Source organism: Marmota monax, unplaced genomic scaffold, assembly GCF_021218885.2.
Source record: "Marmota monax isolate L192 unplaced genomic scaffold, Marmota_monax_Labrador192_F-V1.1 WCK01_AAM20220418_F8-fsc00166, whole genome shotgun sequence".
In the NCBI taxonomy this organism is placed as follows: Eukaryota; Metazoa; Chordata; class Mammalia; order Rodentia; family Sciuridae; genus Marmota; species Marmota monax.
This window is the reverse complement of record NW_026693344.1, coordinates 1,740,843-1,756,628: the sequence shown is the minus strand read 5'-3', so window position 1 is coordinate 1,756,628 and position 15,786 is coordinate 1,740,843. Positions and strand designations below refer to the sequence as shown.

General features: G+C 35.9%; 1 protein-coding gene across 1 annotated transcript in view; it reads right to left on the bottom strand.

Moving 5' to 3' along the window:
- Positions 1 to 1,031: 1,031 nt before the first annotated feature.
- The window catches only part of Lipf (lipase F, gastric type), a 37,548-nt gene continuing 22,793 nt past the window's right edge, over positions 1,032 to 15,786 (bottom strand). The window contains exons 3-9 of the mRNA XM_046456802.1: positions 13,951 to 14,149; positions 12,454 to 12,563; positions 9,217 to 9,353; positions 7,014 to 7,160; positions 4,557 to 4,628; positions 3,432 to 3,503; positions 1,032 to 1,405 (exon numbers count right to left, since the gene is read on the bottom strand). Coding sequence (XP_046312758.1) covers positions 1,169 to 1,405; positions 3,432 to 3,503; positions 4,557 to 4,628; positions 7,014 to 7,160; positions 9,217 to 9,353; positions 12,454 to 12,563; positions 13,951 to 14,149 — 974 coding nt within the window. The 3' untranslated portion in view covers positions 1,032 to 1,168. The remainder of the gene's footprint in view (positions 1,406 to 3,431; positions 3,504 to 4,556; positions 4,629 to 7,013; positions 7,161 to 9,216; positions 9,354 to 12,453; positions 12,564 to 13,950; positions 14,150 to 15,786) is intronic.

Here is a 15,786-nt window from a genome sequence, read left to right as displayed (position 1 = left end):
TCACCAACTAGTCACTGAGATCCTCGTGTCAATTTAGTGGAGGCTGCCAGCACTGTTCATTGAAATATTCAAATAAAGGCCCCTAAAGAATTCTCTCTGAGGAATATCTGGTTTCTACTTTAAAAAGGATAGAATTTAAAGCAAATAAGAAAGCTTTAGGCTTGCTGGCAAAGATAGAGGGACATAGCTGAATGTAAGCTATTCTTTATCTCAGTTACATTTTACTCAGTAAATGCTAACATAGCATGATAAATGGGAACCAAAAAGCTTAGTTACATAAAATATGAGGTCATGATTTTGGGTGTGTTAATAAAATATCTTAGGTAAAAGCTTGCTTTCTGGAAATTTTGAAAGTTTGGAGTCTTCTCTCTTTTTTTTTTTTTTTTTTTTGAATCAACTAATGGCAGTTGCATATTCTGGTTTGTATATCAATGGGAATATGGGAATGTTACTGGATTCTTTAGTTGGCAGGACAGTGATGGTCATTGCAAAAAATAGTTTGGTAAGTTGGTGCCTGTTGGCTGAGATCCAAGGAAATGAGGGAAGAATAATAGCAATGATAGAGTGTACTGTTTATGTCTTAACTTCCTGAATCAGGGGTGCCTTTGCTTCCCAACCTACCCTTCTCTTTCTCTCCATGGGAGGTAAAAGTGAACTGACCTCAGTTCAGTTTACATCCCAGCGGGCTTTCTCCTTGGGTTAAACATGCAAAAGAGCAAGTGGTATGCCCACTGTGCACACAGAGAGGCTGAGCTTCACTGACAATAGCCATTGTCAATGGCAATTGAAAGTAATTTACTTGGTATCAAACAGATGTAAGAAGAGTCAATATTCAACCCCAGTGCTGTCTTTTGACAGCATTCATGTTTCATGACTCCTAACTGAAGTATAGGAGAGAAACCAAATGAGAAGAACGGAAGAGAAATTTCACATCCCCAAGAATGTGTTCTCAGGTGTTTCAAGATAAACTTCCAAGTGAAAAAAAAATTGAGTTTCTTTAAATTTGATAAAAGAACTCAAAATACCAAATGTGAAGTTTATGGATGCCAATTTATTTCTAAAGTCAAAATTACAGAAAGAAGCACTGGGTTTTATACATTGCAGAAAACTGTTTATGAGAAAGAAAAGCATTTTGGAAAAAGAAGTGAAAAACTTCTAAAATCCACAGCTATTCTTTGTCTTCTGACATCATAGAAACCATTTCATTGTAAACCTGTTGTGGAGCATTAATTGCCCAGATAAAGTCCAAGTGGTTGTAAGGAAGAATCTCCTTGTGGTAAATGAGATTGGAGAGTTTGGGAAGCAAAATGTTGACGTCGTGGGGGTCAGCCAAAATGTCATTGCCACCATTCCACACTGCAATCGGCACACTCATGGCTGTCACATTGTAGTAGGGAGGTGTGCGCTGAAAAAAGATGAGAGAAAGAACCAGGGTTTAAGTGGCCATGCTATAGACCCAATGAGCATTCTTTGAGTAGATTGAGTAACATAACTGACTTGGTCACTTTCATCCACAAAGCAAAGCAGAAACAATGTAGTTTGGATTAGTGCTTCTCAAATTAATGGGTGTGTGAATTACCTGGAAGATCTTGTTAAAATGAAGGTGAAGTCAGTAGATTTGGAGGAAGAGCTTAGAATTCTGCTTTTGTAGATGATTCTGATGCTGCTGGTCCTAACCATGATTTGAATTGCAAGATTTTGATAATAATTCTTACAAATTAAAAACGCCAGATTTTAGCTCAAGCTGAACAAAATTGATATGATTAGATTTTAACTCTGGTGGATTGTTTCTATACTCTGAAGTATGGTCTCAATGGGTCCTGAGGCTTTTACTTTGGCTTTGTATTGACTCCACAGTGCAGCTGGTGAATAGGTCAGTTCATTCCGTTTTGAAGCTGAATCTGTTGGGCACTTACTTGATTTTACTCAATATTGCTTTAAGCTCTGAAACAAAGTATCATCAGTGTCATTTCCTATTTTTAGAAAATCACCATTAACACAAAAAATTTTCAGGAGATTCATAAAATGGGAAGAAGTACAAGAGAGTCACCTCCAATTTGCCCAAAACCTAGAAACAATTTTATTAGATTTTTGATAATATACTTTCAACAATATTAATCTAATATACAAAACTTACTCTAGTCTCACTTATGAAATAGCCAACTTGTCATAGCAATATGTTCATTGTGTGTAATTTGTTCTTGCATTTTAATCCTTTTTATTTTATTCCCCTGTATATTAGAGAAAAATATGGAGAATATCTATAATTTAAATTTATTTTCTTTTATTTATACCCCATTGTTCAAAGATTTTCTTAAATGCTACCTCTGGCTCTTAAATTAGCATCACTGCTTCAGTTAGTTCAAGACCAACATGAATTGTTATTGACTTGGTTGGAAGGAGGACAACCTTGTAGATTGGATATTCCAGGTCTCACTTGGCCCCCTAAGATGAGGTCCAGTATTAGGGCCCAGTAGAAAGATAAACTCAAAGCAAACTGTACTTTAGAGGTTTGAGAAGGTTATGGTTGGGGAAAAAGTGTTTTCAACAAAAGTTTGATCTGAGGATGGTATGAAAATCTCTTTAAAGACATCAAAGATGTAAAATTAAGTGGGGGATCTTCTTTACACATAAGATGGTGTTATAGAAACATATATGTCCCTTCTAAATTTGAGTCATGGAAAGAGATGAAAAACAGTAGAGTTGCTCAGTTACTTACTATCTAGGAGGAAAATTTGAGGATGGAGGCAGAGGAAGAAGAGAATTTTACAAAATCATGAAGGGTGCTTCCCTTGTTCAAAATTAGTCAGTGACAGTCTATCATGAGCTAAGGGACTATAGATATTATGCCAATAAATCTTGTCAATAACTTCCTAAATCTAGGTAGAGTGATGCAGAAGTTATTACAAAAATGTGTACTGACTACAGTTAAGATGAATTCCCAAGTCTGGGCCTTTGTATTACAGTAAGTGTGAAAACTGTTCAATATGTCTGTTTGTGGCTTGCTGAAAACTATTCCTTGCCTTGACTGTAAACATGCCATTTTTTTCTTCTGTATGGGAATGTGTTCCTGTGAAATAACTCCTCTGGCTGTCCACAAAGGGGAGGATATTGTTTGAGAAAAGTAAAGATTCCAGCTCTATCCCATGTATAGTTGGAATTATTAATTTGCCATATAGGTTAGTTGTACTTTAGAAAGTGGGCTGGAGACTGGGTTACAGAGCAGGCCACTGTAATGACAACAGGTGGTGCTGCATTCTAGATAGTGTCACATGTCCAGTGTGCTGCTCTGAGGGAAGTTTGAGCACAGCAGGAGTGCAGAGCCCTGTGGGAGAATAGGAGACTAGGCATCAACACTTCCCTTAAGAAACAGATGCTCAAATATCATAATTTTTTGTATATGTGAATAATCTCGACTTTAAGTTACTTACCTGATTATAGTGTTTCATGTTCTGAAATGGGCTTCCCCAGTCAAAAGCTTGAAATTTTCCAGACCTAGCAGCCTAATATACAAAAATTGAAAACGCACACAAAAAAATCTCATTGCATGAAAAATTAAATTCAAACATTTCCAAGTAATTTATTTTCAGTTTAAACAACTATTAAAATATTTTTTATTCCAAATAAGATTATTAAGCATCTAGGATAGGGTCTGTATGCAAGTTTAAATGCAGTTTTGCTTGAAATAATTGTTCTTGCAAGCCCACTCACAAAAATCATTCTTTTTTTTTTTTTTTTTTTGCTACTCAAACACCTGTTTTGTAAAGTTCCATTTCAAGTTTTCTGAGGAATATCCATACTGCTTTCCAGAGAGGTTGCACCAATTTGTAGTCCCACCAGCAATGTATGCATGAACCTTTCCCCCAACGTCCTCACCAAAAGTTATTGTTACTTGTTTTCTTGATAATTGCCATTCTGAATAGAGTGAGATGGAATCTCAGTGTAGTTTTATTTTGCATTTCTCTAGTTGCTAGAGATGTTGAACATTTTTTCATATATTTGTCAATCATTAGTATTTTTCTTCTATGAAGTGCCTGTTCATTTCCTTTGCTTACTTATTGATTGGGTTATTTGTTTTTTTGGTGTTAAGTTTTTTAGTTCTTTGCACAAAACTCAACTCAAAGTAGATCAAGGACATAGGCATTAGACCAGAGACCCTGTGCCTACTAGAAGAAAATATAGGCCCAACTCTCTGTCATGTTGGCTTTAGAACCAAATTCTTCAACAAAACTCCTAAAGAACAAGAAATAAAATCAAGAATAAATAAATAGGATGTATTCAGACTAAAAAAGCTTCTTCTCAGCAAAGAAAAAAGAAAAGAACATGCAGAAAGAGCCTACAGGATGGGAGAAAATCTTTGCCATGTGCACCTCAGAGCATTAATTTCCAAAATATACAAAAAAATAAAAAAAAAAAAACTGAAAAAAACCCTCAACAGTAAAAAAACCAAATGACCAAAATGATAATTGAGCAGAATGTTTTAATGTTGTGCTTTAGGTAAAATGCAAAGGTTCACACCAACAAAATAAGTTTTAACAGAATTGGAGTAATGATACCTGGGCCCAGTGGAGGACGTCTTGAACAGAAGTTCCTGCTGGATTATGTGCTAGATAGACATCGAAGCGACTCTAGAAACCAAACACACATACATATATGCATGCATACTTAGACACATAGTTTCTGAAAAATAGCTAAGATCTGTTTCTGATTGAGGTCAAGTGTTTTAGGGTAGCTTTTACTGGAAGGGAATAACCAACATAGTTGCATGTGACATTGGAGTTTCCAAGTGTAATTATATGTTTTAACTCAGTTTGTAGCCACTCAATGAAGGAGTTTATTATCACCATTTTGTCAAAATGGAAACTGAGACTCAAAGAAGTTCAGAGAAATTTACATTCTCACACAGTGAGTAAAGTGTGGAGCCAAAGACTTCAATCTATATCTCTGAATCTGAATTCTCAGCTTTTTATTGCTGTCGGCCCAGGGCCAGAGTGCAGTAAATTAAATCTAAACAGATAGGCACTTTGCTTTGCTGAACTTTAACATATATGAAATAGTAACTAAATATATATATATATATATATATATATATATACACACACACACACATACATACATACACACACATACATATATAAGCATGTATGTATATATAATGGTAATTATATATACATTTATACATATATATTCATATATAGATATATATTCATATATACATATACCACACATAATATATATATACATATATATAACACATAATTGTATATTCCTCTTGTTACTATTACTACTGTGCATAGACACCTATCTTTCTCAAAATTGTTAGTTTAATTTGTACCTTTGAACATAAACAAATTAATATACATGTGTGAAAGGGGGAATGTAATTAGTCCCTCTGAAGATCTTTTCCTGTTACATAAGGCAGTTTAGCATTCTGCTCCCTAGGAAGTTTCTTCTGGATAAAATAAGGCCATGCAAATGCAAAGGTATAATTGGAGATATATACATCTCCAATATGAAATATATATATATATATATATATATATATATATATATGTATATATATATATTCATATTCACTTATGCTATTTTATGAAGGCCCTAAATCACCTTGCTCAGACCTCCATCAGAAAACTTAAGTCCCCTTCTTGGATTGCATAGGTCAGTTCAGAGTGGGCCTTAAACTTTGACTGTGGACAACATCAAATAAATTGACAACATTCACAGGAGATTCAAGAATCTCCACCTACTAATCATGCAGAAAATGAAATCTAAATTTCTTTGTTCCCTAAATATCTATTTTACTATTATTTTTTTCATAAAATTCTTATTGATGGAATACAGTAATTTATACTGTCCTTTCTTAGTATGATATGGAGAGACTGCTCTGTTCTATTCCACATGCTAAATGATGAATGACACGCCCCCAAATCATCAAGAACTCATTTCTAGTTATTGTTTATCATCCTAAGTCGGGAACAGAGAAAATACATGCATATACATATGTGTATAATATATGTGTGTACACACACACACACATATACATTTTTTAAATAAAAATATATTTTAAATATCCACAGATCCACAGTGATGGTCACCAGCCTCAAGAAAGAGAATTGAATCTTTGAACTCCATGAAATCAAGAGCTATATCTATCTTTTTCACCCCTGTTCTCCCAATGACTACAAGACTCTGTAGAATTATACTTTTCTATCAATACATTTGTTTATGTTCAAAGGTACAAATTAAACTAACAATTTTGAGAAAGATAGGTGTCTATGTACAGTAGTAATAGTAAAAAGAGTAATATACTATTATGTTATATGCTTTGTACTATGTTTTATATTCTTTACATATATTAGCTGACTCAAGATTCATAGTAATACATTTTGTAAATGAGGAAACCAAAGCCAGTTCAAGGGTAGGATATGAATTCAGGATAACATAAATCCATTTATTTAACTACATTATTATGTTGCATTTTCTCGAGTAAGTCTTAAAATTGCAACTCAATGCAACAGGTATGAATGCAGGTCTTGTTCTGCAAATCAAGAATATGGGCAAGATGTTACATAAATGGTTTTTCTGAAGTATTCTTTATAAAATGTATGAGATGACTAGCAGCTTCAAAAATATTTACAAGAATACTTATTCAATGCCTAGACATTTTTTATGCAAAGGATCCTGTCCAAATGGATGGTTCAGTTCCTTCTACCACATAACTTGAATGCTACACCAATTACTTAGGTGAGCAAAAATGAATCATGAATTTTTGTTTTCGTATTTTCTGCATGGCATGTATTTACTTTAGGGGCAATCATGGTGATGAAAAAGAGTAGGAAATGACAAAACTGTAATGGAGCCATGACTTGTAGTTCCTCACAGGTTTATCAGGAGATCAGGGAAACAATTCTGATTATTCCTAGTTCTTATATAATTCCATTTTTATGTGATGATGAAAAATAATCAAAGGCGTTCTTCAAAATATTCAGAATAGAAGATATAGGCATACACACCGTGTTCAAGTTCTTACTGTCAAATCCACACATGATAAACAATGCATTGCTACAAAGGAGATCCATTAGCTCTCGGGAGCACACTTCAGTACCAAGAAATCCATAAAAGAAGTTGTGTGGGAGGAATATTCTATTACCAAATATGATCTGAAAAACAAAAGCATCATTAGAGCATTGCAGAATGCAGGCTGCAAAATGACTCATTACCTAGTTGGGATTATACAAGTGGGATTAGGTTGATGATATTTTCTTACTTCTGTAGGTTGTTTTGGAATATCTATACTTTCTCTCATTTAATTCCCATGATGAGGTTATAAAATTGACAGGGCTGATATCCACACTGGGTGTCTATTGGTATACTGAGAACTGTACTGGCTGCTCAGAGAAAGCAGATGATGTGAGTTACAATCTAGCTGGGGTATTAAGAGTTATGGAAAAAAAATCATGAAACAACAATGTCAGACTGTTGTAATTATGTGACAAGATGTGTGATTTTAATAATAAGTCATGGAAAGAACAGGAGGGGGAATGATTACTCTAAGCCCTATTTTTTAGCAGAACCTTTGGAGATCTGTCCTAATTATTTTGAGGAAGGTGAACTTTTTGTTTTCTTCCTTTTATACATGAGGAAATATGAAGTTAATACATAGCAGCTTGGGCTAATTTGAACTACATTATACTTAGAATCCTTACCTAATTCTCTGACTTAAGATCTTAATGCCTTTTCTTTCTAAGTCACTTTGAAAAGTGCTATAAAAAAATCACTGCTATAAAAAAAATCTGAGGGAAATAGGAAATAAACTCTGGGTCAATGCAGCAGTAAACACAATTAGGGTCATCACTACATTTTAGAGTTTGAATGAAAGGTTTATTAATGGATTTTGACCAGAGGTAAAGTCTCTTTGGCTTTAGACACACATATTAATACAGAGTAAAAAGAAATCAATAGTACATAGATGAATGGATAAAAAAATTGTGGTGTTTATATACATAATGGAACATTACTTAGCATTAAAAAAGAATAAAATTATGGCATTTGCAGTAAATGGATGGAGTTGGAGAATATCATGCTAAGTGAAGTAAGCCAATCCCCAAAAAACCAAAGTCCGAATGTTCTCTCTGATAAGTAGATGTTGATCCATAATGAGGGTTGGGGGGCATGGGAAGAATGGAGGAACTTTGGGCAAAGAGGAGGTGGAGAGGGGAGAGCATGGGGGCAGGAAAGATGGTGGAATGAGATGGGACATCATCACCCTAGGTACATGTATGACTGCACATATGGTGCGACACTACATTGTGTACAGAGAAATGAAAAGTTGTGCTCCATTTGTGTACAATGAATCAAAATGCATTCTGCTGTCATATATACCTAATTAGAATAAGTAAATAAATAAATATTATAAAAGAAATTAACAGTACAAAACCATAGAAGGACATAACATTATTACATTTCATAGCCTAAAACTAAATGATCCTAAAGGATATTTGTGTGTGTGTGTATGTGTGTGTGTGTGTATGTGTGTGTTGGCTTCAATGATGGGAGAAGTAGGGTATCAAGTATTGGAAAAAGTAAAAAGATTATTAATTCTGTACAGCCTGTGCCTATTCAATAAGGCATTTAATTTTGTGCTTTATTGACATCCATACTATTGCCCTATGAAATCTCCATTTGGAGTTGAAGGAGCTTGTAGGAAAAGAGCTCTTAAGAAAGCCAAGACTATTTGATTAAGGGTCTCAGTATATTTTCTTGACTCAATCATTGATTTCTTTCCCCTCTTTCTCCTTTTCCTCTTTTCTTTACTTTTTTTCCTCTTCCAGGTTAACATGGCCCTGATGGGTTAAGCTTCTGATTTGACTATTTTTCTTCAATTTTATGCCCCATTCCCTGCTACAGGAGTGGAATGGCAGCCTTCACACACCTATGTAGAGTGCTTGATAAATGAACTATCTATGAGAAAGCCAAAACATTTATAGGCTTGGGCTAATCAGTCTAATCAAGAATAAAGAAATCAATAGGGGATCTCACAGGCTGGAGAGGGGATCCAGCCATGACACCTGCTATGCAAGGAACAATATAAACATGTACAGTTCCATTTTGGGATATGAACACATTTGTCCTGCAGGTGTGCTGCTCCTTCCGTCACTTCGGAGTCCATGGGTAATTGGCCACCTCAAGGTCAATGAACTAAAGAGAATCACTTACCTTGAAGAGGGGTGATGGAATAAGTGAAAGTTTTGTTAAAAGGCTTGTTGCGTACTTCACAGTGGCAACTGGAGCTAATGCATAAAAGGTTTTGATTCTTCTAGCCAGTGTGGGATTGGTAGAAAAGGCAATAAAACCTGAAATAGAACAAGGAACATGTGAAGAAAGGATGTGTGTGATGTTTTGTTTTTACAAGTATGACATTATCTTGCTCATAGTAAAGGTGGCATCTGACACAAGCTGAGAAATTGGCACTTCTGCTTGCTCAGATATTAACGAGCATGGTAATAGCAATTTAAAGTCTGCTAGTGGAAATAAAAGGATGGAAACATTCAAAATTCAAATAACTTAAAAGAGTAGTAGATTGGGGTTTTGGGGGTATCAGGAGAAGCAGCCCATTTACCTCAATATGTTCTAAGGAAACTGATGTATTGCATCTTGATGCAATAATTTTATAACCCCAGATCATCAAGAAAGGGTTAAACTGTGTTCAATATGTGCCAGTAAAAGAGAGGAGTGTGTCATAGGAGTGTAGTTTTCCATCCAGAAATGGATGTATGTACAGTTTTAGAAATTTAAAGGTATAAATTTTAGTAACCTAGAAAATGTCCTGCTTTTTAATAAAGGGTTTTGAGTGGAATTGAATGTATACCACTGGTGCTGTGCTATCTAGACTGAGGCAGTTCCTTAATCCTAGCTACAGAGAAAAGCGTGACCAACAGTCCCATATGTGAGTTCCCTTTGCTATTGCTTATGTTGAGGAGATCAGCTTCACTAAAGGTAACAGGTCCCCTTCCTGGGGGCATCCTGCATCGGACAACAAGTCAAGAAGTAGTTAAAAAGGCCAGGTCCCCTGGCCCCATTGGGGAAGACTCTTAAGGGACTATTTTGCAGCCCAGCCTCTCTTTCTGACCATGCTTGCTTTTTGCCCTCTACCCTAAAAGTGTTTCTAAGAGTTTCTAAGAAACTTACCCTCATCTTCTTGGGAACCGGACCTAGTATACAAGAACAAACACATTGGAAAGCTCTACATCACTGACTTTCTCCTCTAAAATTTGAGGTCAATTCTTTAGATTGAACAAGCTGCTGGAGGGGAACTTTTTACAAGCTTCTACCACCTATTTCATCCACTTCTCTGCCTATGTGTCCATGGGAATTGTGGAGGAAGGAAGGTTATCAGGTGAGAGTGAGGGGCAGCTTAAAAATGTGCCACGATTTCTCCCACATGACCTCCTTTTCCCCCTCCGACTTCCACGCTATTGTTCCTTTATACCTTCTCTCATACTCTCTTGAACTCACTTCATTATACTTTCACTCTAACCACTCCACCAGAACTGCTCTTCCAAAAGTCTCTTGTAACTTCTAGGCTGCTATATCCAGTGGTTCATTCTTGGGCTTTATTTTCACTTGACTTATCAGTAGTCTTTTCCACAGTTGACCACATTCTCCTTAAACACTTTTTTTTCCCTTGGCTACCAGAATAATTGATACTTTTGTTTCCCTGACACTATTGTCATCTTATCACTATATCTTAATTTCTTTATTCGTTTCTTACTCATCTTCTAAATTATGGAGTAGTCCAGGGCTTATCCTAGGACCTCTCCTCTTTCCTGCCTAAACTTATGGTATTACATTCTGTGGCACATCCCGATGACACCTGTTTTGTATTTTTAGCCCAGTCTTCTCCCATAAATTCCAGATCTGTTATATAATTGACTTCTTGACACCTCTACTTGAATCTCCAATGAGCACCTAAGGGTGTTTCAAAACTGAGCTTCTGCTCCCCTTACATCAGCTCTCTTCATAGCTTTCCCCATTTAGGTTAGTGGCATCCCCATCATTCCATGTGCTCAGGCACAAAGTCCACCATCATGCCAACTCCTTTTTATTTATTTTTTTATTTATTATTTCTTACATACATCACAATGTGAATTTGGTGTCAACATACCTTATATACAAACAGAGATTTGATAAATTGTGGTAGAAAGGTGTATTAAGGATTGCAATGCAAAAGAATCATGAATGTAATGTACTCATTTTTTTTTCTTTTTTTACTCTTATGCCTGATATCCTGATATTCTTTTTTTACTCTTATGCCTGATATCAGCAAATCCTGTGGGCTCCATCTCCAAAATGTATCTAAAAGATATATCTAGAACCTGGCCATATGTGTTTACTTCCACAGCTACCCTCACCTCCAGTCACCAGCATAAATTATTATAAGTCAGCATAACCTCCAACATGAATTATTTTAGGAGTCCTCTATGTGGTTCTCTGTTCCTTCTTATGTTCCCCTTCAGCAACCAGAGGGATCTTATTACAGGTCATGTAGCTCCTCTATTCAAAATTTGTCCATGATTTCCTTTTTCACTCAGCATGAAAACTGATATCCTGTTCATCCTGAACAGAATGCCCTCCCCAAACTTTGTAATCTTGTGTCACTCTCCCCATCTCTCTGTCTCTCTCAGGCTGATTCAGCCACAGGAGGAACTGCGTCACTCCTATTCCTTGAACATACTGAGTGTGCTCAAGCTTCAGATTCTGTACACCCTCTGCTCTGTCTTCCTGGAACATCAGCCAGCCAGGTATGCACATGAATTGCTTCCTGACCTCCTGCATGTGTTTACCCAGAGAATTTTTTTTTGTGTGTGCATGTGTTCACTTTCAAAAATTGCTCTGAAACCCTCTGACACTCCCTAATATCCTTCCCTATCAAAATTGCTTTGAAACCCTCTAATACTCCCTAATATCCTTCCCCAATTAATTTTTCCCATAGCATTATTATTGCTTAGTACATTGTATATTTTACATTCTAATCTTTGTTATTTTCTCTGCCTCCTCCCACTAGAGTATAGAGGATGTGAAGGCAGAGATTTAATCTATGTAATTTATTGTTGTGTTCTTTGACATGCCTTAGGCCAATTCATTCTCCATAAATATGATTGAAGGAACAAAATAAATTCAGCCTAGAGGCTGAAAGATGCTGACGTGAGAGATTGCCTGAGCTGATACTTGAGCCACCCTATTGAACCTATTGGTAACAACTAATTGTTAGCTTGTACAATTTACCCCCTTAGATTTATTTTTACCCGTCTATTGTCCCTGTATCATTAAGTTGTCATAGTACTGATTTTTATAGTGAATGGAAAGCAGTCAATGTGGTTATGCTGCCATAACCACAGAGAAAGGGTCTATGGTATAAGAACTAAATTATCTGGTCCCAGTGCCTTTACTTACCAATGGTGGTACCCTGAGAATGACCAACATAGTGTATCTTCTCCTGCCCAGTTTTCTTTACAATGAAGTCAATTGTGGCTGGAAGGTCATATTTAGCCATTTCATCAAAACTGCAAGACAGAAAAAAAAGACAAAAAAATCTGAATATATTTTCTTGTTAGAGTTTTTAAAATTCAAGCATGTTCTTAGATAAGGTTCTATTTCTATTAGAGAAATAGAAAAACCAGATTCTCTAAATATTGCAGCTTAAAAACCCTTAGCAAGGGCCAGGTGCCCTTTGGGGTAGTTTCTTATAAACAACTTATACCATTTATAAAGTACAACACTATTGCTGAAATCTAATTCAAACAAGAGAGTAACTGTAGGTGGGAATTATTTCCATCCCTGAAATAGAATGTTAGATTTAATAAGCATCTGTATGCTGTGTTCCAGTGCCATTTAATATGAATCCTATCCCTCTCTATTTTATTCTTCACAACTCAGCCAGTTTTTGAAAATAAAAACTCCCAGTTTAAAACTTTTCAGTGACTTCTCATTGCATTTAGAATGAGTTGCAGCACCTTCACCATCATCTACATAGCCCTGCCTGAGCTGACGCTTATCAGCATCTCTAGTCTTCTCTTACGTCACTTGCCCTCTTCCTCATTCCACCTGGGACACAAGTGTTTTCCTTTAGCCCCTAAAACTCCTAGAGCACTTTTGTTCCCCTAGCATCATCAGCCGATTATCTTGTTCTCTTTCTCCCTCAGTAATTTCCAGGAATAAGGTACAAGAAGGTTAGTGATAGGAAACCTTTGAAAATCTCTCCATGTTGACTGAATTTTGTTCTTCATAATGATGCAAGTTGAATCCCCAAACAGGTTCTAATGTCCCCAGAATCCATATGGATATTCCCTTTGAAATTTGCCAGGGGCAGTGAATTCCCTTGCTTCAGCAATATTGTTTATTACACTTGGAAAAGCATATTCAGGAATCCCTACATAGTGAGTAACTGAGATCACAGAAAGTTTGAACAAAAAGCTATTTTTGAAATGAGGTGTATGGAAGCATTTAAGAAAGGATATGAGTAAAACTGTCTTCCTTCCCTTCTTACTTGGAGCATGATTTGTTAAGATGGGACTGAATTGGAAAGAAAGATGTCTATACTTTTAAATCCCAATGATTGTTTTTTAACACAGATGTCTTTATGATTTGTTTTATTTATTAACAGTACAACATTTTCATGCATTCTGAAATTTCACAATGTTTGATTCAGTTTAGATCAAATTATTCAAGCCCACATGAGCGAGAACGAAGTGAGATTACCTTTCTAAAGCCCAAATATTATTCTTTTTTAAATTTTTTTAGTTGTTGATAGACCTTTATTTATTTGTATGCAGTGCTGAGAATCGAACCCAGTGCCTCACACATGCCAGGCAAGTGCGCTACTGCTGAGCCACAGCCCAAGCCCCCAATGATTATTCTTAACAGCTCATTTTTATTGTCCATTTTCTTTACCTGAAAGCCCAGAATTCAACTGAGTCTGGTGAATAGTACAAATTTCTCCTGGACCAGGTATTTCCTCTGCTGTTGCCCAACCACACGTCATAACCAGCGTCTGCCAGAATGAAGGCGAGGCTGTTGTTGGGCAGGTTTGCAATCCAGTTTGTGGCTGATGCAAGCAAACCATGCTGCAGAAACACCACAGGTCTGTGGCCTAAAGAATACAATTATTTTAAAACATTATAAACTTACTCTTTTTTCTAAGATAAATGTGTGACTGGAATTAAACACGTTTGTTTGAGTTGAATATATTTGAATATGTTATCTTAATCATCTTTTCTCAGGTGGTTGGTTTCTCAGATGCCAAAGCTTACCAAATATTTACTTAAAATATGTGTATCCCATGGTACACCAACTGGACTTCAAGAAAGCTATTAATTATATTTGCAATAAATTCAGCACTAGGTTGATTTAGGTGGACTATAAATAGTAAAGTTATGGGGGGTAGTCTTTAAAATTTTTATATTATTCTTATACTACATAATTTTCCTACAGTGAAAAAAAGATAAAATTTTAATAGTACCAGCAAATATGGCCTGTATTTGGAAAATAGGTTTCAAATGGCTTCCACATCCTCTCCTCTACAACACACCCTGGATAACTTTTTTTTGATCCTATAGGATGGAGGTCAGTTACTATCTCTGAGAGCAACTTTCCTTAGACATCTTCATCAAGACTTCCAGTTTAATAGCCTGTGCACAGTCGTAGCTTTGGACTTAACACATTTCATTATAATCATTTGTTTATTTATCCATCTCATTGACTAAATGGTGATTTCCTTGAGAATCAAAAAATATGGATGAATTTTTGTTGTATTTCCAAAATGAGCAAGATTTATGAAATCCTTAGAAAGAAATGAAAGGAGAAACATATGGAAGGAATGTGGGGGGAAGGATGGAGGAGGGGGAAAAGGAGAGGCAAGAAGGGAGGAGGGAAGAGGAAAAGGGAAAGATGGGAAAGGGAAGGAAGGGAAGAAGGTTACACCTTTGTTCTCTGAGTTTTTCTTTCCATAAGGAATTCTGAAGATCCCAAGGATATAACCGTCTTCAGTCACAACTTCATATTCTTCACTTGGGTATCCCCAGTAGGAAATCATTTGATTCTGATGAGGAAGACCAAAGTTTTAGCTGGATTTGGAAATACATCTAATGACTAGATAATGTTAATTATTTTAACTGCTCACTTAAAAATTTAAACCCACTGTGATTCTAAATCACATTAATATCTCTTAACTTTTATAGATAGCCATCCCCCTACCCCGCCTCTGGTTAACTTACAATATTCATGTGGGCTTCAGGGCTCTCAGGTGCTACTTTTCCTAAGAAACCATGCGTAGTTCCAAATGCAGATACCAAACTTGCCACTGCTAAAAGCGACCACATTTTGAACTGTCCAGAAACAAAAGAATGGCCTGTGCTATGGTTATCCCATTATACTTTCATAATACTCATATTTTGTGACAATATTACCAATATGAAAAGTAGAGAAATGTTTGAGGTTGATTATATTCTCTTGGACAATAAACTGGGACATGTGGATGTCAGTACAGTCGTCTTAATGTTTAAAATGTTTTCACCCTAATTTCATTTGTTTAAGAACACTTCTCATTTAAATTTCAAGTTTTCTTGAAGGAAGTTAGATGGCAAAAACAAAACCTCCAACTGTTCATATTCTTATTATGCCATATGTTTAAGATTTTTGCCAACTGATTTGAGAACTCAGTGTGGGAGTGAGAGTTGTATAGGCATTTGATGTCCTTATATTTAACCTCAATATAATATTCACGCAAAC